The 26,743-nt window shown below is 36.2% G+C and overlaps 1 protein-coding gene across 1 annotated transcript in view; it reads right to left on the reverse strand.

Annotated features, from left to right (window-relative positions):
• The window catches only part of ANKRD13C (ankyrin repeat domain 13C), an 88,175-nt gene that overhangs the window by 6,964 nt on the left and 54,468 nt on the right, over positions 1-26,743 (reverse strand). The window contains exons 8-12 of the mRNA XM_046645275.1: positions 23,167-23,298; positions 19,717-19,878; positions 6,935-7,014; positions 5,610-5,708; positions 3,068-3,168 (exon numbers count right to left, since the gene is read on the reverse strand). Coding sequence (XP_046501231.1) covers positions 3,068-3,168; positions 5,610-5,708; positions 6,935-7,014; positions 19,717-19,878; positions 23,167-23,298 — 574 coding nt within the window. The remainder of the gene's footprint in view (positions 1-3,067; positions 3,169-5,609; positions 5,709-6,934; positions 7,015-19,716; positions 19,879-23,166; positions 23,299-26,743) is intronic.

Genomic DNA, 26,743 nt, shown 5'->3' on the forward strand with positions numbered 1-26,743 from the left:
TTTCACAATTATTGAGGTTTGTTTTATGGCCCAGGATGTGACCTATCTTGGTACATGTTCCACAAGAACTTGAAGGGAATGCATATCCTGCTGATGTTGGGCGGACTGTTCTAGAAATGCCAAATAGGTGCTTTGGTTCATGGTGTTGTGGAGTTATTTTACATCCTTGCTGATTTTCTGTCTACTTGTTATATCAACTATTGAGAGAAGGGCGCTGAAGTCCCCAATCATAATAGTAGATCTATTTTTCCTTTCATTTCTTCTAGGTTTTGCTTCACCTATCTTGCAGCTCTGGTGTTTCGTGTATATACATTTAGAATTGCTATTCTTCTTTATGGATTGACCCTTTTATCATTATATAATGTCTCTCTCTGTCTCTGGTAATTTTCTTTGCTTTGAAATCTACTTTATCTCATATTAATATAGCTAGCCCTGTTATTCTTTGATTAATATTTGCACAGTATATCTTCTTCCATCCTCTCACTTTCAACCTGCCTGTATCACTATATTTGAAGGGAGTTTGCTGAAGATAGTATACAGTTGGGTCATGTCTTTTAATCCCTTTTGCCAATTTCTATCTTTTAAGGGTCTACTTAGACTCCTCACATTTAATGGAATTATTTATATAGTAAGACGTAAGTCTGCCATTTTATTTTTTGTTTGTCATCTCTTTTTTTCATTACTTTTCTTGACTTCCTGTAGGTGACTCAACTATTTTTTATAATTTCATTTTTATTTATCTATAGTGTTTTTGAGTATCTCTCTCTAGTTTCTTCAGCAGTTGCTCTGGGTATACATTATATATAACTAACTATTATAGTCTCCTGGTGTCACCTTTTCAGCAGTTCAAGTGAAGCAGAAAAACCGTGCCTCTCTTTTTGTCCCTTCACCTTACCCTATTTATAATATAACTGTAAAAGAAAGTAAGAATGGAGAGATAAAAGTAGACTTTCACGTAGCTTGGCTAAGAAAAACAAAGATTAAAGGCAAGCCTGGGTAGGATGGAGTTAAAGGAATTATTTTATTTAGTTAGTTGAATTTTAAAAGGCAACAAACCTGAACAAAGCCTAAGAGCTAAGAGGAAAAAGGCAACAGAGAAGGGAGTTGGAAGGTAGAGGAGAAATATGGGGAAACTGACAGAGCGAGCTTTTTCAAGGAGCTGGGAGGAGAACAGATCCACAGTACAAATGGAGAGATTAGTCAAGGTAAAAAGAGGGCACCACTTCCACTGAGATAGGAAAGATGGAGTAAAAGACAGGGCTTGGGGCAGAAAAGTCTGTATGGGGGATTGGGAGTAATGAGGGAGGTCTCACTTCTGATAGTCTTTTTTGTAACTCAGAGAGCAAAAATCGTCTGCTTAGATTGTGGAAGAAAGTTAAGGGGAGGATGGGGATTGGTGAAAGAGGTTCAAATTGGCCTTTGAGCAGAATGGGAGAAGCAAATTAGAGAAAAGATCATTCACAATCGGCATTTAGAGCTCTGGCTGATTTTAAAAATATGTCATTACCTTAACAAGAATTTCTAAATTTTTATAATTTTTCCCCTCAGTTGTATCTTTCAGCCTGAATACAGCAATGGAAATGGTGGAAGATTAAACTGACCCAGGACTGGAGTTCTGTAGGATCAGTCTGAAAGCAGGATAAGAGACAAGAGCTGGATAGGTAAGCAAATGCCCAATAACTGTAAGCATACAAGCAAGAAACTATTAATCCCCTGCTAAGAATGTGGTTCTACATTAGAGAAAAGCCTGCACAGAAGTACTGTAGACTTTTTTCCTTTCTACATATAATCAAAATATTTCTTTTACATAAAAATCTATTTATATTGTGGGATTTGATTTGGATCTGGGACTTAGATGTAAATACAGTTGGTTCGGAATTCTCACGTATTCAGTCCCTGCCCTCTGATCTAGTTTGTCCCTGGGCCTCTTAAATACAGTACCTAGAAGAGAGGCCAATGCTTCATCTATTTTCTGGCTATAGAAGATTCTGCAAAAATGCTCACATAATGATCTCTATCCATATCTCAAACACACAGCTCTTGATTGCTTTCGTTTTCCAACCATTTCTGCCTAAGATCTCATCACTGGTTTCTTCAAGTAGACACTGGGTTTCCACTGATTTTTCATCACAAAGGAAATTGAGAGTGACATTCTGAAAAGATGTTTTAAAATCCATCTTAAAGTGCAAAACGCTTATTTCTAAGTTTGGAAAATTGAGAAGGTCAGGTTTAATTTTTAGCAATGAAAGTATTATTTCTGGGAGTAAATCATTTTGGCCTAATTATTCTAAGATGTGGTTTCAGTAATATTGAATGAAACAAGATAAAACATATCTGAGGAATTATATAAAGGTTATATTTACCATATATTTATTTTTCTACCCCACTAGAATGTAAACACCAAGACGGCAGGAACTTTTGCTGTCATTCACCCCTAGAAAAGCTTCTAGCACAGAGCAAGCACTGATTAAATACTGGGTGGCTGGATCAATGGAAAGCATTGAAGGCTCTCTTGAAACTTAATGCTAAATCTACCTAAACTCCTAAAGAACCTTTTAATAGTCTCTTGTTCCCAATTTTCTGATATAGTTAGGAGTTTAAGCATGTATAAAAATGAGAGTGTACTGTTTCTAAAGATAATTGCTTAAGTTTAAACATTTAAGACTGAAAAATAAAATGTATAACTTTCTCCATGAATAGTGACTGTTACTCCAGAAACATTCCCACTATCCAGAAACTCAAAGTCTGCTGAAAATTTGGGCTAAAATTCAGTCTCCATTTTTCACATTGAAAACATCACAGTGCATCACAAGTTCACCCGCACCCTCTTGTATGAAATACTTGCAGAAGCTTTACATTTAATTTAAATCAAGTAGAACTAGAACTCTCATCAGGCACTTTATATATTTGATAAACTTGAACATCAATGCATATAATTACCGAAAAACTTTATAAAAATGTAAGCAGCTAGGAAACTCATTTTCCTTCAAAGCAGATTTCTCATTAAATGTTAATAAACAGCTCCGTATTTCTAATAGACCCTGAAATTAGTAAGTTTTTCTCTTACCTAGTTTTACAGGAAAGCCTGGAGGGAGCTTCATCTGGACAAACTCTCTAAGCTTGTTAAAGTGCTTAAAGGGAGCTATTACTTCCAAAACATTCAATAATCTGAAAAACGGAAGGAGAAAAAAATGTTTTCATTTTTCAGATCGATTTCTTTGTGTCCCTATGTTGTTTCATAACTACTCACTTCACACTTAGACAGCAGCACTAACTTCTAAATAGCAAAGATGAGGAAATCGCCCGTCCTTCTTCCTCCTGATTTTTTTACTATTCTTTCTACTGTGTCAAAGTCTGCAACTTTTACATTTGATTGGGCAGCATAATTTCCACAGTTCTTTGATTTTAGGTCTATATTTAAATGGATCCAAGACTGACACCATCTTCTTCCTAAAGTGTACACGTTCCTGAGTTCTTTAGCCTCACTGTTTGGGTGACTGAATTTCACTGTCAATTTTTTGTGTGGGAAGGGCTCTTAACGTGCTTAATAGTCCTTGATTTCCCGCAGATTTGATAAATGAAGTGTTTCTTTTTTGCATACTTAAAGGAAAATTTGGCTGGCATAAAATTTCAGTTTATACTCCTTACCTCTGAGCCACAATTTCATAACGTCTCCTAGCATTCAGTATTACACTAGTCACTACACTATAACTTCTCCTTTCGTCCTTTGGTTGGATGGATTTCATTTGCAAGTAGTAGTATTTTTCTTTCAAAAAGGGCCCATGGCTGCTATATTTCTTGAATTCTTCTATGTCCTCTTCAATTGCCTTGATATATAAATGACATCTTAGCTAGATATACTATCAGATCATACTTTCTTTGCCTCAGAAATGTCAAGATGTGAAAAAATGTAAGACCAAGCTGTTTTTCACCCTTTTTCTGCCCAAATTCCTTTAGATTTCCTTATTAACAACTGAAGTCCAATTAGTTTAAATCAACATAATCATTGTTACTAATCATTCTCTATCAATTTTTCTTGGAGCCTAATGTTATACTACAGATTCAGTTCTTCCCTACAAGGAATTTTCTTCTATTATATTTTGAATACTATTTTGATTACATTTTGCAGGCTTTCTTTAAGAGTGGAACACCAATGATACTTATGTTGAACCATCTTTGTCCTCCATAAACATTACTTCTCTAATTCTTTTAACTTCTTCTTTCACTGAATTCACTATGAGCTATCAAAATTTAAATGTTAGCCACATCTATTCCGTTAATTATGCTTTGTAATGTATTTGTTTTGCAGTAGTGCTAGTTAGTGTTTAACTTATTTCCTTAGCTTCACAATTTCCTTTTCAGTCTATTGTCTTGTCTCATCTTAGAGTGATCTAGTTTACTGATTTCAAGTTCTTTTTATGTTTTTCTATAACATTTACAAAGAAATTTCTTCGGTTCTTTGACCTTTGTTTTATTCAGGAATGAAGACTTTATCTGGCTTTTACATGCTATGTTCCTTATTTTACTGTTTTTTCAGGGGGGATGGTTATAATTGGCACATTTTATAAATTCCAGTATACCTGTTTTTTCATATAACATGTCTGAAATTGGGGTAACTCCTAAAATTGATAGCATCTTATAATTAGCCACATTGTTTTTCTTTATTAGAATATAAAACTGCCACACCTTTGAGTCAATTGGATCCAAGATATGATGAACTATGCATATTTGTATGTATGGCTAACTCCCTTCTCACATCTTCTGAGAACTGTCTATCTCGCTCCCTCTCTGATCTATAGCTTGAGGGCTCTATAGTGTATTCTATCTATTTTCTAAAGTTTGGCTACTGGGGAGTATGAGACATGTATAAACTTTGTCGAAAAATATTGATCCTACTCTCTTGTATGAGAATTTTTTTTTTAAAGATTGGCACCTGAGCTAACATGTGGCCAATCTTCTTTTTTTTTCCTTCTTCTTCTTCTCCCCAAAGCCCCTCAGTTCATAGTTGTATATTCTGGTTGTAGGTCCTTCTGGTTGTGCTATGTGGGATGCCACCTAAGCATGGCCTGATAAGAGGTGCCATGTCTGTGCCCAGGATCTGAACCAGTGAAACCCTGGGTTGTGGAAGCAGAGCGCATGAACTCAACCACTCAGCCATGGGGTGGGCCCCCTATACTCACTTTTAAAAGAAAAAGAAGGAACTCAGAACAAAATGTAAACCATTCTCCCATTTTTATTAAAAAATGCAAAAACACGGAGAAAAATCTAGACAAAAATACACCAGTTATTAACTATTAGTGAGGTGAAAGTAAACTGTCATTTTATTCTATAAACTTCCATACTGTTAGATTTTTTTATAATGAGTTTGTATTCATGTATTACTTTTATAATTAAAAAGAAAATATTCAAAAATTTACCTGGTTAAAATAAAAATGTTAATATTTTGTGAACCAGAAAATTTCTAGAAAGGTGCACACACTGTCAAAGCCAAAGCTATTTGCTTTTACATTTGAAAGGCCTCAACTGCACCACTCAGATGCAAATATTATTACAGCCTTTAGGGTTTAATAACTTCTTTCATAAACTTGTATAGTTAGTAACAAACTTACGACTCAATTCCCAAGGGAAATTCCTGACTCATGGCTATCGTGGCTTTAAATGTTTTCTTACTCTCTTTGCACACCAGTTCTCTACCCAGATGAGGAGCTCTAAAATGGGGGGAAAAAAAAATTAGGCAATTTTTTCCACATGCTGTGATCTTCCTAAGAATCTGCCATCTTCCAACAACATTCATTAATATTTCAATTTTTCTTACTCTGAGTATATAAATTAAAATTATGCTAAAAAGGAATAAGATATACATAAAGAATGAGCCAAGGGTAATAAACAAAAGAAAATAGCAAAGTGTAAAAGTTCAGAAAAAATGATCGAAACAACAAATTTCACACTGAATATAATTTTAATGATCACTATTTTTAGGAACAAAACAAATCACTAAAAAAACCAAATTTTAAAAATATCATTATATACCTTCAAACTCCCTCATTCATTTTGATTTTACTATCTACAGTTCTCAGCACTGAGCAATAAAAAGACATGAAGAATAAAGAATTCTATATTAACTATAGAATATTATAAGAGGGAAACATTTTGGAGAAGTTAGAAAAGTATCATAAACCTTTCAATAGAAAAATAAAAAATGATAACTTCTTCCTAAGCATGGGGGTAGGTAATATTTTATTCTCCACCAAAAGAAAATACTATTTTCTACAAAGGACTGTACTTTCTCTGACACCACTGGGCAGAAAAAAACTTTTTATTTACTCATTAAAAATAATTTATTCATTCATCATGCTTTTATTCAATAAATATTTACTGAATGCAAGTTATGTGCTAGGAACTCTACTAAGTATTAATAACACAACATTAAGCAAATGTCTTGTGTAAGAATGATGAGAAGTCATTGAGTATAGGCTGAAACAAAGGGAAAATGACAGGAAATGAGCTTGGAAAGACAAAAAGTAGATAGTGAGTGAATGGCCTTGCATGCCATGCTGAAGACTCAGGATAGTAACAGCATACACAAGTTATTCACACATTGGAAAAACTCAAATAAGCAGTTGGGCAATTCCCCCCATTCTATTTCCTTAGAACAAGGTCCTATATGTTTTTTGGTGTGTGTAAACTGGCAGCAGGGATGTGAAAAGAAGCCTCTAAAACTTAAAAAGAGTGCATGTAGTTGGGACTACTACTCTCTCATCATGCTTAATCCACATTTTTTAAAAGGTAACAGAACTGCTTCAGATAAAACTATACTAGTAATTCTCTTAAAATAATTTAACACCTAAATATTTGCATATTATTTTTAGAAATCGTTCTCTCTAAAAACCAAAGAATACATAAACCAAACAAAATAAAACACAAAAACACTTACTTTCCATTTTCAGCAGATATATACTCTTCCCACGTAATAGTGTTCTGAGGAGGAGGGGTAAGGGACTGCCTTCGAACCGGCTGCCAAAACATAAAACAGATATAAAGAGGGACAGAGAGAAAGACAGACAGGTAGGAAGGAAGGAAAAATGTCATGTTTTTTAAAATATAAAATAAAAATTTACAATAAACTATTCAAACTACTAATCTACTTAATATAATGCTTTAAGAGTTACTTCCGAGATAGTTCTACAGCGATTTAAGCTTTGTCGGTAATATTTATTATCAATTTCTTTCTAAATCTCAAATAAGACAAGTATCAAAGTAATAAAGTCTATTCATTCAACCTTCTAATCATCTAAAATGCTCCTGGCACTATGCTTTGATGCTGAACATGGGGACTACAGAGAAGGAGAACAACGAACCCTCATTTCAAGGAATTTACAATTCAGAGTTGGAAAGAAAAATAACACACAGACATGAACAGTTAACCAGAATTACAAAATATTATATGATTAACGGCCAAATGAGCTTACAAAAAAATGAGTAGTATAGGAGTTCAGAAAAGAGAGCAATCTTCTATGGGGAATAAACTGAGACAAGGGGATTGGGGCTCAGATTTAAATGAAAACAAAATAAAAAGAGCATTTGAGACAGGAAAAATTAATGGTGAAAAACATAAGTAGAGTGATTTATTTGAACTAGGGAAGGAAGTTCAAAAGGGAGACCAACAATAGTGGTAAAGGTCATGTCAGATTTTAAAACTTACACCTTGTCCTTGTTAACTACGAATCTGGATCACCCCAGAATGAAGCGGCAATAAGGAACTAAGGGAGTGGCAGTAGGAACTGAAAAGTGCTAAGGAAAAACTAATAAGACAAACTGTGGAGCAAAGGGGCAATACATGAAAGGATACAAATAACAAGATAAATAATAACACCGGGAAAGGGTCCCATTCAGAGAAGTACATTTTTGGATATAACGAGTATAAGATGTTAACAGGTACTATATTAGAGCTGCTAAAATCAAGGATTTCGAAGATACAAAACTGAGTTGGAATCCCAGTTCCACTACCTTGGATTTGGGTGGTTGGGTAGTTGCGTGAATTTGGGCAAGTTACTTCCATTATGTCAATTTAACTCACCTGCAAAATGGGAATCTCACCACCTACCTCATAGTTAAGAATTCAAGGAGATAACATAAGGAAAGGGAACACGGGTTGGCACAGAATAAAGGATTCAATAAATAACAGTAACTATTACGTACTAAGAAGTTTCTAGAGGGCAGTTACCAAAAGAAAAGGAACGAAATCAGAGTTAGAGATAAAAACTCAGGAATTCTCTGACTAGATGTCAAATAAGTAAGACAGCAGAGTGCTGGTGACTGAGTCCTAAAAACCACATACATTAGGGGGAAAAAAAGAGGACAGAAAGGAGCCAGCTATTAATCAAGCAGGGAAAAAGGAAAAATCAGAGCATCAAAGTGTCATGGAGGACAAAAGAAAAGATTGTTTCAATATCATAATACAAAAACTTTAAAAAGAAAGAAGCATGAAAAAAGGCCATAGATTTTGTTGGTTAGAAGTCATTGATCATCTTTGAGTAGCAGCAGAAGGATGTGAGAAGAAAAAACTAAGCTTTTGAGCATCAGGCAATACGAAAGATGATGTTCTGTCCTTGAGAAGCTTTCAAAGAGACACAGAAGGAAAATAACTATAATCCAGATTGATGGGGACCATGACAGAGGAATCTAGAGGATGACAGAAAAGCATAGGAAAGGGGTTTCTGACCCAGACTAGGATAGCCAAAAAGACGTGCCAGCAATGGTGGTTCCTGAGTGGAGGAGTCTAAAAGAAAGAGAACAAAAGAACCAGCTGAGGGAGACTGAGGAGGGCACAATGATGAGAAAAAGCATGCTGCCCTGGGCAAGCGCCAAGTGTAGCGTGACTAGATCGTATGAGGAGAATACGTGAAGAGAAAGTAGCAAGACCTGAGAGTAAGTGGGCAAGACACAGAAGAGAAAAAGTAGTTTGAAAGGGTTTTGTGCACTAAACAGATTATATTTTACTCAGGAAGCAAGGCATAAATATTTTGAGCAATATAATATAGTTTATAAAACACAAACTTTGGAGCCAGACTGACCAAACCCTGGCTTCGCCAATTACTAACTAACTTTGGACAAATTATTCAACCTCTTTTGTCTCAGTTTAGTCAACTCTATAACCTCACAGGGTGGTCGTGAGGATAAAAATAGTTTGTTAAATGTAAAGTACCTAAACAGAGCCTCACACACAGTAAATACTCTATACATTGTAGTTATTGAGCATAGGCATCACATAGTTCAATCTATTTCTGGGAGATCATTCTGGCAGCAATGTGTAAGTTAGGAAGTGTAAAATGAGTTGACAACAGTGACTCCATTTGTACCCAGGAGTCCATCGTGTTAAAAATACGAAACTGTGGGCTGGCCTGCTGGCATAGTGGTTCAGTTCGCATGCTGTGCTTCGGCAGCCCAGGGTTCGCGGGTTCAGATGCAGGGCGCAGACCTAGCACCACTCATCAAGCCACATTATGGGGCGTCCCATATAAAATAGAGGAAGACTGGCACAGACATTAGCTCAGCGACAATCTTCTTCAAGCAAAAAGAGGAAGATTGGCAACAGGTGTTAGCGAGGGCCAATCTTCCTCTCTCTCACACACACATACAAAAGAAACTGTACTGACCTTACTGACCTGCTAAAAGGGAGTTATTTGCCGAGAAAGGACTTTCTGAAAGACTGCAAAAATATACTTTTTCTGGTAGCAAGAAGATGTCCTTGAGTAAGCCAATAAACTGTAACATAAGTTTACCCTCCCTTACAAACAACTGAGGTGACTGCCTCCACTCTCCTTGTTGCTAATAAAAACTCCTGACTTTCACTCCTCGGGGGGACACTTTTCAGGTTGCTGCAGGAAGCTGCGTCCCCCAAGTTGCAATTTTAAGACCCAAATAACTGCTTTCCTTTTGTTTTGCAGTTGCTTCCTTTCCCTAAATTGACAGAAGCTATCTCACTAATCCAAATGAGACACGATGAGGGCATGCTGCTTCAAAATGGAAGGAGAGAAACAGATTCAAGAGATCTTTAGGATTTTGTGATTGATCAGACATAGACGTAAGGAAAGCTAAGAAGTCTAAGAACAAATTTCAGGTTGCTGGCTTAGGTAATGGTAGTAGAGAATGGTGCTACCACTCAAGACAGAGAAGACAGAAGAAGAAGGAAAGAAATTGTTTGATCAGATTTAAATATACTAAATTTTAGATACCTATGTTTATCCAAGTGGAGTAGGCAAAAGCACTATAGCTCTGGAGATGAGGAGAAAGGTCAGACTTGAGGGTGTATACTGAGGGAGAGTTACAGTACTTACGTGGTTAACTGAAGCCTCAGGTATGTATCCACCCACGAGACGTTAGGGACTGCTAGTTGTCTACCCAATGTGTATTCTCCTGTTCTTTGTTGTGAAAGAAGCTCCCTTCCAAATTTTTGGCTGGACACACGACTTCATAGATTAAAGACTTCTTTTCCAGCTATCCTTGCAGCTAGCTAAGTATTAACATGTGATGAAATGCTAACCAATGGGATGTGAGCAGAGTGATGTGTCAAACTTCTGATTGGGTTCTTAAACAGAACAGGCACGTCCTCTCCTTCCTAATTACTATTAGGAATTACTATTCATGCTGGCTGGAATACTAAACAGGTAATCAACAATCTTATACCATGTGGATGAGGGCCATATCCTAGGAATGGCAGAGAAACAGACAAAAAAGGCCAGGTCTGAGATTAACCCATGGAGCAGAGAAAGCACACACACTCAGACTTTTACATGAGAAAAGTAAACTTCTCTTGTTTATGTTACTGTTATTTTGGAATCTCTTATAAGCAGCCAAATTTCTATCATAACCAATACCCAATTTAATACATAAAGTGGGATACTATACATAATACCATGGCATGTGGTAATGGCTTATCAGTAGAATGACAAAGGCACTTAAAAGGTAGTTAGCGGTCCTTATAAATATTGTGGCAAAACATCAGGTAGAACAGTATCTTGTGATACTGCAGAAGGCGGAGAGATACATGCTAACAGAAGCTGTAATTTTAAGGGAAACGGGTGGAAAAATTTAAGACTGCTGCTCCAACCCAGAACCGTAGCAAAGGCTAACCACGTCTCCACCCAAGTCTCTATCTGACTGAGCAGACCATGATCAACTTCTCTTTCAGAACGCTTCCGAAAATTTGTCTACTCGTGCTTCCAGTCTGATACTGGCATACATTTGGCTATCACTGCTGGTGTGTGTGTGTGTGTGTGTGTGTGTGTGTGTATACATACACGTGTGTGTATATATACACACACATATGTATATATATGTATACATATATATTCTCATAGTAAAGACTCATTTGCCAGGCATGATTAGATAATGTGGTATGTCACATAAGTATATTTTTTCAGGGAATAAACTTCCCTAAGCAGTTTCTACTGTTTCCAATAGAATCTTTCTAAACTGTACATTATGCATTCCCCATCTTAGTAAAGAGACTGTAATGACTCTAATTTAACCTTTTTTTGAGGACTTTACCTCATTGTTATACATGTCGATCATTATATTTCAATAAAGTCTTTCCTAGTTTGTGTGTATTCTAACGGACCCTTTGTTATATACCGACCCTTGTAGCTGACTCCTTCTCTCTCTGTGCTGCTGCCTTAGCTATCTAATGAAACAGGAAGACACGAAGGCTGCCACAGGATACCAGATGGCTTTCTAAAGTTATTTCCCCAAGTCATAGGCTCCGTAACTGAAATGCCATCAAACTTTTCCTTCATAATTAAATGCAAAACTTCTAATGCCTGTTTTCCTTGAAACATATAAGAAATATTTTTTATTTATTTCTAGATTTCCTACTATTCTAATATTTTATATGCAAGGTTTCTGGAAGTTTAAGATATTCATGTATTTTACATCTGTGTATTCCTATTTAGATTTTTATATATTAGAAATAACATACATAATCACTAAGAGAGCTTAACTCAATATTCTGCATACATAGTTGGCACACAATAAATGCTTTTATGAACGACTCTATGTTGAAGGTATAAATGAGGCATTGCTCCCTCTTCCAACAATAATTGGTTAAAACAAAGAGGAAAAAAGTACCAAAAATATAGGAGCAAGTACTCATGACTTAAAAATTTCTGAGCACATAAATTTTACTATAAAAATATTGTCAAAAATAAATACTTAATTATTAGAAACATGTCTGGAACAGAGGGGGAAAAAAGAAGAGGAGGCATGGCAAAACTATTAAATGGCAAATAATTCCTCCTAAATGCTACTTGTAAGTTATTTCTTACAGAAATTAAAACAAATATTTGACTAGAAAAAAAGAAAAGAAACTCAAAAAGCTACTCAGTTACAATAAATGATATAAATTCATTCTGAAAAGGACTAGACTTTTTTTTTTTTTTTTGAGGAAGATTGGCCCTGTACTAACTGCTGCCAGTCCTCCTCTTTTTTGCTGAAGAAGACCAGCCCTGAGCTAACACACATGCCCATCTTCCTCTCCTTTATATGTGGGACATCTACCACAGCATGGCTTGCCAAGCGGTGCCATGTATGCACCTGGGATCCGAACCAGTGAACCCTTGGCCACCAAAGCGGGACGTGCGCACTTAACTGCTGTACCACTGGGCCGGCCCCTAGACATTTATTTTTAAAGACTGAAATTCTATCAAAATGTGGCTTAAAAATACAATATTTTCATGTCTGTTGAAAACAATCAGAATACTCATGTGTATTTTCTAGGTTCTTGAAATTTTCAATAATGCTCTAAAGCCAAAAATGTATTTTTTACTAATATGTATTCTATGCACATCATCGAAAAAACACGACAATACTGATTTTTACTACATTTACCAATAGCATCTTTCCAGGATTGTCTCTTAAGATTCCCCCACTCCTTTTCTAGCTTCAACTTTGCAACATTTTGGAAGAGTTGCTAAGACATGTTAAACGTCTGGATCTACAGAAAGGAGAGACTATCACAAAGGCAGACTGGGAGGCAATACACTTAGAGCAAGAACAGCTCGGGGTCAGAGTCCCAGAATCAGGACTACCTTTGCTCCTTTAGCTTTGTGATTGCAGGGAGATTCATTTCTTTAAACCTCAATTTCTCTATAAATGGGGCAATAATACTTGTCTTATTAGGTCATTGGAATAAAAGAGATAATATATGGGAAATACTTAATACAGTGCCTATGCTAACAACAACTTCAATGTTTTACGCCAACATAAATAAGAAAGAAAAATTCATTGAGGTGAATATGGATTCAGTTTTTAACCTGTAGAAGCTGAATTTAAGGTTATGGCACTCCATTCAGATTAGGCCACTGGAGAGTCTTTTGTTATTCCCCAATATAATATAATGCTTTATATATAGTGGTCACTGATTAGAATACATACATTTGAGTAAGCAACCTATATTTCACCCTGACTTGAAAGTTAACATAGCGTATATCAATTTCCACACTTGATTCGTTTTTATATTATCAGCTATAACCTAGTAGCTACTAATTTTCAATACTAGTATATCATATGTTTCTTAAAACTCTGTTAAGATTTTAAATACAGCTCACCATTAATATGGGAAACTTCTTGAATTTGATAGATCCCTCCCTTTACACTTTTTGACCTCCTGTTTCTCAACTTTGCATGCTAATTTATAATACCTTTCCTCAAAAGCTTATTATGTAGGTTTAAAAGAACTATTCCTAAAATTATCTACAAAATGCATACCAATATTTCTTTTCTCCTTTAATGACCACTGTTGAATATAACTAAACTGGTATCAGTTCCATGTGTTAGTAAATTCTGTGTCTAGGAGGAAAAAAACAAACAATAGGCAGCTATTTCTATCTTTTTTTTTTTTTTTAAGATTTTATTTTTCCCTTTTTCTCCCCAAAGCCCCCCCGGTACATAGTTGTGTATTTTTAGTCGTGGGTCCTTCTAGTTGTGGCATGTGGGATGCCGCCTCAGTGTGACCTGATGAGCAGTGCCATGTCCGCGCCCAGGAACTGAACCAGAGAAACCCTGGGCCGCTGAAGTGGAGTGCGCGAACTTAACCACTCGGCCATGGGGCCGGCCCCTATTTCTATCTTTTTTATAATTAGACTTATCAATTCTACTATGTTCATATGCTGCCTTTATTTGATTCAACCAAGTCAAATTATATGTATAGATGAATATCTGATAGAATTACTATTTTCTTTAAATTTCTTCTAAAGCTTTATAATTGAACACCAAAAGGATTCTCGAATGTAATTCTTCAATGCTTCCCTATCAAAAGTCCAAACAATATATAATGAGATACTTTCTTTATTCTAAAACAGTTAAAAACATAATCTTAAAAGAATGACAGAGCTAACAAATAGCAATACAGCCATGGCTCTTAGTAAGTCTTTTTTTTTTCTTTGCAGGGAAAGATTTGCCCTGAGCTAACATCTGATGCCAATCTTCCTCTTTTTTTTCCTTTTCTCCCCAATGCCCCAGTGCATGGTTTTATATCCTAGCTGTAAGTCCTTCTAGCTCTTCTATGTGAGCTGCTGCCACAGCATGGCAACTGACGGATGGGTGGTGTGTTCCACACCCGGAAATGAACCCGGGCTGCCAAAGCAGTAAGAGTGCTGAACTTTAACCACTAGGCCATCAGGGCTGGCTCTTTTAGTAATTCTTAATAAATTACTTATGCCAGACTAAAAGATAATATAATGATTTTAAAAAATTAACCCTGGTGTTAAAAAATCCCTTCTAAGATCCAGTACCTGCTCTTAGCACTTTTAGTCAACATTATACTGGTTACTTCCCAGTGCAATAAGGCAAGAAAAACAAATAAAAGGCACAGAGATTGGCAAGGAAAAGTAAAAACTATCTTTATTACCTGATGACATGATCATCTATAGAAAATCCTAATGAATCTACAAGAAATTATATAACTAATATATAAATTTAGCAATATGAAAAAATCATATGTATTTCTATATGTTAGCAAGGAATGATTAGAAAATAAAATTTCAAAATATTCTCATTTATGATAGCATTAAAAAATGCAAAATACTTGAGATAAATTTAACAAAATATGTGCAAGACTTGTACACTGAAAACTACAAAACACTCTGAGAGAAATTGTAAAAGATCTAAATAAATGGAGAGATAGACCATGTTCACAAAACAGAAGATTCAATACTTTTAAGATATCAATTCTCCCCACATTAATCTATACATTCAACACTATCTCAAAAAAATTCCCGCAGGCAGTGCCATGGAGGAAAGATGGCCCTTTCAAAAAAATGGTGCTAGATCAACTGGACATCCAAGGCAAAAAAATAAACCTTGACTTAAAATCACATCTTATACAAAATTAACTGGTTCATAGAATTAAATGTAAAATGTAAAGGTATAAGACTTTTAGGAAAAAAACATAGGAGAAAATCTTAGGGACTGGAGCTAGCAAAGAGTTCTTAGACTTGGCACAAGCCATAAAACAAAGATCAATAAATTAAACCTAATCAAAAATAAAAACTTTTCTCTGCCAAAGACCTGTTTAATAGGTTGAAAAGACAAGCTACAGAGTGGGAGAAAAATTTTTGCAAAACATACATGTGACAAAGAACTAGTATCTAGAATATATAAAGACCTTTGAACTCAATAGCAAAAACTAATCCAATTAGAAAACGGGCAAAAGAAACCAAGAGACATTAGGAAAATGCAACAAAACCACAATGATACAGCACTATACACTATCTGTTTATGGACTGAATGTTTGTGTCCCTCCAAAATTAATGTGTCGAAGCCCTAACCCCCCCAGTGTGATGGTATTTGGAGGAGGTGCCTTTGGGAGGTAATTAGGTTTAGAAGAAGTCATTAAGGTGGGGTACTCTTGATAGGGTCAGTGTCCTTATAAGAAGAGAAAGAGACACCAGAACACTCTCCCCTACATGAGGGCAGACGAAAAGACAGCCATCTGCAAGGCAGTAAGAAAGCCCTCATCTGGGAAGCAACAGGCTGACACAATGACCTTCAGCTTCCCAGCCTCCAGAACCGTAAGAAATAAATCTCCTACTGTTTAAGCCATCCAATCTATGGTATTTTGTTACAGCATTCTGGGCTGACTAACATACTACCAGAATGGGTAAAATAAAAAATTGTGACCATACCAAGTGCTGGCAAGGATGCAGAGAAACACTCATACACTGCTGGGAATGTAAAATGGACAATATTTTGTCAGTTTCTTATAAAACTAAACATTTAACTACTATTCAACCCAGCAACTGCACTCTTAGTTGCACTCAGACCCAGCCAAGTGCAACATCTTTTTTTTTCTTGAGGATGTGAAATCTTTATTAGGGAGGGAGCTCTGAATGCACCAGGATCTGGGGGTGAGCCTTCCAGAGACAACTATGGACAGTAAGTACACAGAGGGGACATGGGCTATCCTCCCCAATCACCAGAGTGGTGGAACACACACAGTCCCAGGACCCAGCCCCAGAAAGCGCCCCCTGCCCATGCACCCCCTCAAGCAGCCAGCTTCACGCATTTCCAAAGACAGCATTTATCCCAAAGAATAAAGACATATTTTCCAAAAAAAAACTTAACATGAATGTTTATGGCAGCTTTATTCATAATGGCCCCAAACTGGAAATAATCCAAAGGTCCTTCAACAGGTGAATGGTTAAGCAAACTATGGTACATTCTTACCACGGAATATTACTCAGCAATAAAAACAACAAACTATTGATGTATACAACAACTTGGATAAATTACCATGGAATTAAGCTGAGTGAAAAAAAGTCAACCTAAAAGGTTACATACAATATCCTCAAAATGACAAAATTAAAGAAACAGGAACATATTAGTGGTTGCTAGGGTTAAGGGACAGGGAGAGGACAAAGGGCAATAGTTGTGCTCATAAAAGGGGAACAGTGACGGTGATGTTCTATAGCTTGACTATAAATGTCAATATTCTGATTGTAATATTACACCACCGTTTTACAAGATGTTTCCATTTGAGGAAAGTGGGTGAGGCGTACATGGAATCTCTATGTATTATTTCTCACAACTTGTATGTGAACCTACAATTATCTCAAAATAAAAAGGTGAATTAAAAAAAGATCAAGCAGGCTTTTACGCAGTAATTATTTGATCTATAGATTCAATACCATTCTAATCAAAATCCTACCAAGTTTTTATCTTTCATAGAAATCGACAAGTTGAATTTAAACATTCATCAAGAACTATAAAGTTCAAAGGGCCATGATTCACACAGGAACTGTTTCCTCTGATTTCTGATCAGAAGTCTAAAGCTTAATTATTTAATTTAATTCATATTATCTTGTTCTATTATATAGCTATCTACGATTTTTCTATGTTTTAATTGCAATATGCAAAACTATAGCTGATTAAAATGCCATTTAAACATCCCACTAACAGTTCAAGTGAATCAGGTTACAGTCTGTGCCCTAAAGCAAACCAAGTTGTATACTGTAAGTTTAAATATAGATTATTCAGACAATCGGAGACAACTGGCAAATGGTCCATGAAAGGCTATTCTGTAAAGTTTTGTTTCTATGTACTCATCCCAAAATAGTTTGCTGCCAAAATTAAACAAAGGTAGCAATATCTACCACCACAACAAAATCATGTTTTAAAAAGAACTCTAATAAAATTTAAATCACAATACAAGTCCAAAGAAACGGGCTTTTTGTCTGTTCAACAATGGAGAGGAGAGCAGCTTTTATCAAAGAGGAAGCCCAGCACTCCCTGTCTCATCATCTCCATTTCCGTTTCCCGAGCACAGCACGCCCTCTGTCTCCCACTGATCAAGAGATCAGTAAATGCCAGGAGGCCTACGCAGACAGTGAAGTCTAGCGAGGCTCTATCCCAAGGCCAGAAGAAAAATGAGGGGTGCAGAGAGGATCTGGCAGGAAGGGGATAAGATCATACTAAACTGGCATAATCACAATTTTAACTTAAACATTTAATGGGGATTCTAAACACTTTACATCCTGTACTTATTTAACTAAACTATGGCTGATTCACTCAATACCTGAACTTTCTAAACATTAAAATATTTTCCTGGCACATCCGGTATTACCATGATTTAGTTGGAACCTGGCATACTATTCTGGATAGTTAACATCTGGAATGTTAACATTTGGGGAATCTTGATGAAGGGTATCCAGGAATTCTTTGTACTACTTTAGCATCTTTTCCTAAGTCTAAAATTGTCAAAATAAAAAATAAATTTAAGAATCCATCCAATTCATCTTATCAGGGACTAAGATTGCAGAGCACCTCAGCCTCCTCCATGTCCTCTTCTTTGTATTACACCCATTGGGGGAAGTCCCCTACGTGGGGGGGGCCCGCACCCTCCAACTGCTTATGACTGGATATGGGTAAATATGAAACAAAGTGAGAGACAGAAGGCTCTTCTCTAGATTCCAATTCAGTTTTGCCACTCATAACACTATTATGATCCCTACTGAACAACTTGTGCTTATTTTTCCCTTTTTATAGAATTAACTGGAGGAATAGGTAGGATAGGTGAATGAGTATTCTCCTGCAATCTTCAATGCCTTCAAAGAGGAAAAGTGAATATATGTACTCTGGAGAGGAGGAAATGGGTTAAATACCAAAATGGGGACTTTCTCTCTTAAAAGTCAGGCAGAAAAGAGGAGAGTGATCTTGTGCTATAAAGAGACACGAAGGGGTGAAGAATAGACATACTGTACTATTTGGGGAGCTCATAGTCTAGTGGAGAAAACAAACATGTAAATAAACAATAACACGACTCTAAGAGGTGCAACAATAAAAGCATATATCAGGTATGACAACACAGAAGAAGGTTAACTCTGAGTTTATCTGGAAAGGTGGTCATGCATACTTGAGACAGGTTTTGAAGGATGAGCAGGAGTCAAATAGACAAGGAGAGGAAGAGCATTTCGGACAGAAGGAATAAAAAGTTTAAAAGCATGGAAGTAAGATACAACATGGTGTACTGAAAGGCACAAGTGTGTCATGGCTGGTGTGCATACAAGTGGTAAGAGACAAGGGTGGGAAGGGCTTGGAAGAACATGAATGCCCTCACATGCCATGCTCGATGCCAGACCCTACCCTGAAGATCTGTGGAAGTCATGGAAGGAGGTTAGAAACAGAGTATCACAATCAGCTTTATATTTAAGACAAATCTTACTGGCAGAACATGGGTGATGCATCATATGATTTTTCGTATCCCTTTCTATTTCCTAATTTCCCCTCCCCTCTCCCTCCTGTCATACAATTCTTTGCATATAGTATGCTTTCAATAAACACTTGCTGAATAAAAAATTTATAGGATAGTACAGGCTAGAAATGACTTCAGAAAGTAGATGGATCTTTAGCTGGGCCTGCAAAGCAGCAGCAGATTTCAGTTGGTGAAGTAGGAAAAAGAATCTATGTAAAGGGACATGGATTAAAAATTAACACCGGGTTTCATGTTTATAAAATGATTTTAATCTATGTGTTCATGAAGATTCAAAGACCAAGAAGAGATTCACAAAAAATCACCAAAGACCATAACACAAAAAAATAAAAGGTGATACATAGTAAAAAAAAGTCTGTTAAGTATACTTACATAAACTCACTGAATGCCAGGAATGAAGGCTACCCCTCTCTCCTTAGAACATTATAAATTAAGAGAAGTAAAAATTATACCTCAAAATTCTGTTCCATTATGTTTCCACCTTTACTCAAACTCTCCATAATGGCCTTATTTCGAAGAATATCTTCTTCACTGAGATGTTCTCTTCTTTTTCTTGATTCTAAAACAAGTCCATTCACCAGATAAAAGTCTGCCAGAAAGTTTCCTACTCTTTCCTAAAACAAAGTCAAATATTTCAAAATAATAAAACAAATTAAGTTTGCCTTATATTAAAAGAAAAGTTTTGAAGTAATATACAAGTTTTTTCCATAACTGTAACATTTAGGTGATAATAAATATTCCTTTAGTACTTGAAATTATCAAAATATCTTATACATTCTATTAAGTTAAAAAATATATAAAATTACATATTTCAAATTTGTAAAGGAAAATGTAAAACATACAAGATGTATGGTAGTTAATCTGCAAACGAATTAAACCTAATGAAAATACCACATAGTATTACTTTAGAATCTACTCCCAAGGAGCACAAAGCTATCTGAAAACTTTATTTAGCTGATAGTCAAACATCATGAGTAACAAGGAGGGGTCAGGGATAATTACTGTTCCCATTTTATAGATAGAAAAAAAAGTGGAGTAAAAGAAATTGTCTAAGTCACATAATAATCTCTAGTACAACTAGAATTAATTACCTGTTCCCTCTATTCTCTAACAGGATCAAACTTCCAGTTACAGTTGCTTGCTGCTTCCAATAAAGAAGAGAGAACAACAGAGTAGTCTTGCTCACCAATACAATGAAGTGTTTACATTATAGACTGGGGAGAGGGAGACTCAAGTGGTATACAGGACAGCAAGAAAAGAGCTCTTTCCTTTCAGCGAAGTCCTCCTTCAACACTAACCTCCACCTTTTTCACTCACAGGTGGTCAGAGTTTGAAATACTTTACTTCAAAAAAGACGATCAACAACTTACGGAAAACAAGCTTCCCATTTCTACTGTATGCAAATCACTTGGTCTCCATCTTGTTGCTGTTTTCTGGCATTCCAAAACTATGCGTATAGAGTTGTGACCATGTCCACTTCGCTTTCCGTGGCCTCCTTACCGGTCACCAGAAAGCAAAGCATTTTGTACCTGTTTCTACCTACAAAATGGGAACCATAAGCATTACTGACTCCCTCCTTACCTGTCAAAGATTTAAGAAGATCACCTAGACACTGTTCAAGAGCTTTGAGCTGCTTAGCAGTAGCAATAGATGAAAAGCAGCTTCAATTTTTATCTTCTCTTGAAGTGATCCTTCTAATGCTGTCCAGAAGAACAGAGTACAAACAAATAAGACTTTGAAGCAACAAATGGATTACTGTGTAGGATCTTACAATTGGGAATTCTATAATGCTATTTGTTGCCAAATAGGGTTAGAGAACAAAGTTGATGAGCCTAGATCTCATAGTGAGAATTTTTCTGTGGTTGGGAAATACTCAGGTGATTTATCAGTTCTTGAAATCTTATAATGAAAAAGCATTTATCAAGAGTAAACCATCATATCAACAAAAATTTTAAGTGTATATTCCCCATAAATCAGCCATTCTATTTCTTTCTATCTATAACAATTAAAAAGCATGTAAAAGGATGGTAAATGCAACATCATTTATAACGGCAGAAACTGGACACAAATGTGTGTCCATTCATCTAACTGTCCAAAAAGAAGAGACTGGATAAATAAATTACAATACATCTATACTACGGAATACTATGCAGTTGCTAAAAAGAATGAAGTAGCACCACTGATAAGAAAAAGCTTCTAAGACATACTAAAGAGTGAAAAAAACAGTTGCAAAACAATAGATACAATACGACACTTCATGGAAAAATAAAAAAATATCAAGAACTATGGATATTTATGTACATAAAAACATTAAAAAAAGGTTTGAAGGATATACAAATGGAGACTCTTATGCAAGGGGCTCTGGGATTGCCAAGTAGTGGTAAAGGGGGCCTTTTAGCTTTATATGCAAGGCTGTGCAGTAGTCAATTTTATGTCAACTTGGCTAGACTATGATGCCCAATTGTTTGGTCAAACACAAGTCTAGACATCGCTGTGAAGGTAATTTTTAGATGTAATTAACATTTAAATCAGCAGACTTGGAGTAAAGCAGATTACCCTCAATAATGTGGGTAGGCTTCATTCAATCAATTGCAGGCCTTAAGACCAAAGGCTAAGTTTTCCCAAAGGAAAAACAATTCTGCCTCGAGACTACAAAACAGAACTCTACCTGAGATGAGCCTGCAAATTTCAGACTCAAGACCACATCAACTCTTCCCTGATTGACAGCCTGCTAGACTGCTCTACAGATTTCAGACTTGCCAGCTCTTACATTAACATGAGCCAATTCGTTAAAATAAGTGAATCTCCCCCTCCCCTCTCCTTCTCTCTCCATATCTACATAGCTATATCTATATGTGTGGACATATCTATATGTAGATACATACAAAGAGAAAGAGAGAGAGATCTCCTATTGATTTTGTTTCTCAGAGAACCCTGACTAATCCAGGCTGTTTTTGTTTTTCCAGTGAAAATATAGTCATTTCTACTGCGTGTAATAAAAGATAAATATAATTTTTAAAATCAATAAATTCTGGCCCTTATCTGATAGGGTTACTTATTCTTTTTTTTTTTTTCTGAGGAAGATTGGCCTTGAGCTAACATCTATGCCCATCTTCCTCTATTGTATATTCGGGTCACCTGCCACAGCATGGCTTGATAAGCAGTGCATAGGTCTGCACCCAGGATCCGAATTGGTAAACCCTGGGCCCCCAAAGCAGAGTACACAAACTTAACCACTGCGCCACCAGGCGGGCCCCTGGTTACTTATTCTTAACTTTACAGTTGTTTAAAGTGCTTCTTTATACATCTAATTGAATTTTTTTTAATATATTTTGAACAGCCTTACATAACCTTTTGCTTACAGATGAAATGGAAATTACGGAAAGAATTTACAATTCACTAATGGGGAAACCTCCATTGAGATTTAATGACAGTGTTGTAGAAATGTAAGCTTATTTAATTTTAGTCACATATATGGAATACTAAGAAACAGATACTGGTAAGTAAATAGTTTAGAAGTCTAAAAGCAGAAAGGAAAAACTGTCCAGGGAAATAAATTCAAAAGTGTATCCCTCTTTGTGCTCTTCTGAAGGAACAAAACATTAGAAATGTAATGGAAGCAAGTGAAGACACTGCTCCCTGTATAATAAGAAGGCAGCTGACAACAAGAATCTTTCCCAACATAGAATTCAAACAAACTGAACTTTCTCTCCCGGCTTCCGTAAGAATATCTTCCAACTCTGTAACCATCCATTATAATTCCCTGTCTGAATTCAAGGAGGAGAGAATAAACCACTTGAAAACAATTCAGTAAGCTACTTCTTCCTGAATTTCCATCACATTATTTTGCAACATTAAATACTAAACAATTGTTAAAGTTGAAAAATCTAGATTTCACATACTGTTTTATCTTCCCGAAAAAGCCATCCTGTTTGGGCACGTGTAAAAGAAATCGATTTGGTTGATAAAGTTGCAGAGTAAATATCACTACTCATCAAAATATCAACCTCTTCTTCCGTTTCCATCTCTGATTCCTGGTGTGGGGGCAAAAGTTAAATATAAGAGTCTAGGTTTTCAAAGGTTATTAGTACTATATATGAAAATATCAACAATTAAAATGTTATGAATTTTAAAAAAACAAAAAAGATTCTAAAAAATGTGAAGTGCTACTTATTCTAAAAACAAATACATATTTTAAACTTCATATATCTAAATAAGTTACAACTATGATTAACTATGAACCTACAAATACAGGACACATGAAATACAGTACTCTTACACTGCTACAGACGTGTAATGGAAACAATGCTAGACCACCCATTACAGAAAGACAGAATACGCAGAGCAATGTTAAAGATTACTTTAAGAATTAAGTTAACAGGTCTGAGACAAAATGCCCACAGGAAGGTCTGTTTTCTTTACATACAGATGACTCTTACTTTAGTTATTTTTAATCCAAAGACCCACAGCTACCATTTGAGCCTTTGCTTTCCAGTAGTTCTAAGTGGAAGGAAGTAAGGAAGGGAGAGAAGGAAAGAGGGAATGAGGGAAGGAAAAGAGGAAGGAGGAAAGAAAGGAAACGAGGCCAGAAGGGATCTTCTCTATATTCCTTAAAGAAAGAAAAGGAATCCACAAATATCAACCCATGATTTCCAAACTAAGTAAGTACCCTTGGTTCAGGTTTTATTCTCTACATATTTCCCAGTGCTGGCATATAAAACTTGACCAATAATTATTATAATATTTTTTGCTTGAGGAAGATTAGCCCTGAGCTAACATCTTTGCCAGTCTTCCTCCACTTTATATGTGGGTCACTGCCACAGCATGGCTGATGAGTGGTGTAGGTCCACACCCAGAATCCAAACCCATGAACCTAGGCCACTGAAGCAGAGTCCACTGAACTTAACCACTACGCCATGGGGTCAGCCTCCAATAATTATTATTTTTGTTGTTGTTGGTTTTTTGCTTTTGGTTTTGTTTGACGAAGATGAACCCTGAGCTAATATCCATGGCCATCTTTCTCTATTTTATATGTGGGATGCCTGCCACAGCATGGCTTGATAAGCAGTGCATAGTTCTGCGCCCGGGATCCAAATCAGCGAACCCCAGGCTGCCAAAGTGGAGTGCATAAACTTAACCGCTATGCCACTAGGCTGGTCCCAATAATAATTATTTTTTAAATGAGAAAAAAAGAAAGCTCTGTGCTTGCTTCAAGGACAGAAGTCTAAGTGATCAGGTACAGAGAGCAGGGGAGTAGGTATATGAGATTCTATTCTGTAACAGACCATAAGAGAGTCTCTGATACTTAGGACCACAAGATCCTAAGAAAAAAGGGATATAAAAGGATTATACAGAACTGTTAAAGATTATGCTTCAAACATACAAATCAACTAGGATTTTATGTATTAGCTGAGAACAACATTATATATAACACTGTCTATGAAGAAATTTGCTTTGGGGTGAGCCCAGTGGCACAGCACTTAAGTTCGCATGTTCTGCTTTGGCGGCCCGGGGTTCGCTGTTTAGGATCCCAGGCATGGACCTATGCACCACCTGTCAAGCCATGCTGTGGCAGGTGACCCACATATAAAGTAGAGGGAGATGGGCATGCACATTAGCTCAGGGCCAGTCTTCCTCAGCAAAAAAAGAGGAGGATTGGTGGCAGATGTTAGCTCAGGGCTAATCTTCCTCAAAAAAAAAGAGAAAGAAATTTGCCTTAAGTCTCAAACACCAGATTTCCAAATAAACTTTTGGAACAGAAATCTTCTACAAATCATAGTCGGCCCATCTCCTACAGACATCATTGTAAAAGACCTATTGTTAATTACATTCATTCAACAAACATTTATTGAACAGTTACTACTTATATATGCATATTAGCATAAGTAACAAGTATTCCCTGCCTTGAGGATTATTGCTCAAAATCTAGCTTTTACATATTTTCTTAGACATAAAATATACACACCCATATACCCTAAATACCAGTCCTTTGGTGATTTCATCAATACTATAACATCAGTTAATACACCACTAGCCTTAATCTCTGGCTTCTCTTTAAGTACCATATTTCCAAGACATCTGTTGCCTAGTTAGCTATCCTGTTGTCATTTAATATGCAAGGGGTCAAATTATTTAATAAATATCCAAGTGTCTGGAATAAAGGTCGGCAAACTATAGCCAGCAGGACAAATCCAGTCCATCCACTGTTTTTATAAATAGAATTTTATTGGAACATAGCCATATTCACTCCTTTACATATTGTCTACGGCTGATTTTATGCTAGTAACAGCAGAGTTGAGCAGTTGTGACAGAGACCATATGGCCCACAAACATATCTAAATATCTAAAATATTGACTCTCTCTCCCTTTACAGAAAGAGTTTGCTAAACTCTGGCCTAGAATGTACTGATGCTTTATTAGGTACCAGAGAATACAACTAAAAAACCCCATAACCATAAGGAGTTTAGCCTAATAGAGGAAGAAAGTGATTATAAACAAACACAGCATTAGAGGCTCCATGGTACCAGATTTAGTGGGAACATAAAACAATGGTCATCTCGCAGGGGAGGAAGTAACACTAAGCAGGTGCCCCAGGGGTATGAGGGTACAAGAAGGGTATTCCAGAAGCAGAAACAACATGAACAAAGAAATAAAACACTAAATACCGTGACTCATCTGAAAAATTGCAAAGAGCTCAATATGATCTAAGCTCTAAGTATCTAAGATATCAGTATCTAAGATAGCAAGGTAATAAAAAGGCTGGAAAAGCAAGCAAAAGCCAGGTCACAGAAGGAACCACGCTGTGCTAAGAAGTTTGGATTTCACTCTTTAAGGAACAGAGATCTTTTAAAGTGTCTTTAACGAAGGTAGGTTTCATACATTTGTTTCTAATGTTCAATCTCCAATATGCAGGATAATTTAGAAGCAGACAAGAAGGGGGCCAGGAAGATCATTTATGAGGCTTTTTGCAATAGTCCAGTTGAGAGAAAATGAATATTTAAATTATGGCAGTAACCATGAATAAAAAAAGGATAATGATAAGACATTAGGGGGACAGAAATGACCACACGTGTTCTCTAATTAGGAAGCACGGAGTACAAGAAAAGATGAGGAAAAGGGCAATTTTGGAGGGAAAATATGAGTTAGTCTTAGATGAGCTGAATTTTGAGGTACCTGGCAGACATATATGATATCTATTAGGCAAATATATAGGTCTCTACTCAGAAAATCTGTCTGGGATACAAATACCTACTTGTGAATCACCAATCTATAGGAGAGAGGTAGAGCTGTGGGAAAGGAAGGGATTATTCTGACAGTTTGTAAAAACGAGAACCACATCAAGGGCATATGAATATTCAAGAGGTGAGCAGAGAAAAAGAAAAAGGCAAAGGAGAATAAGAAGGAGAGAGGAGAAAAGAACAACTTACCAAGGTCAAATCACAAAGGAACGAAATGTTAAAAACTGAGTTACCAACAATA

This window comes from Equus quagga, chromosome 18 (assembly GCF_021613505.1).
Source record: "Equus quagga isolate Etosha38 chromosome 18, UCLA_HA_Equagga_1.0, whole genome shotgun sequence".
NCBI lineage: Eukaryota > Metazoa > Chordata > Mammalia > Perissodactyla > Equidae > Equus > Equus quagga.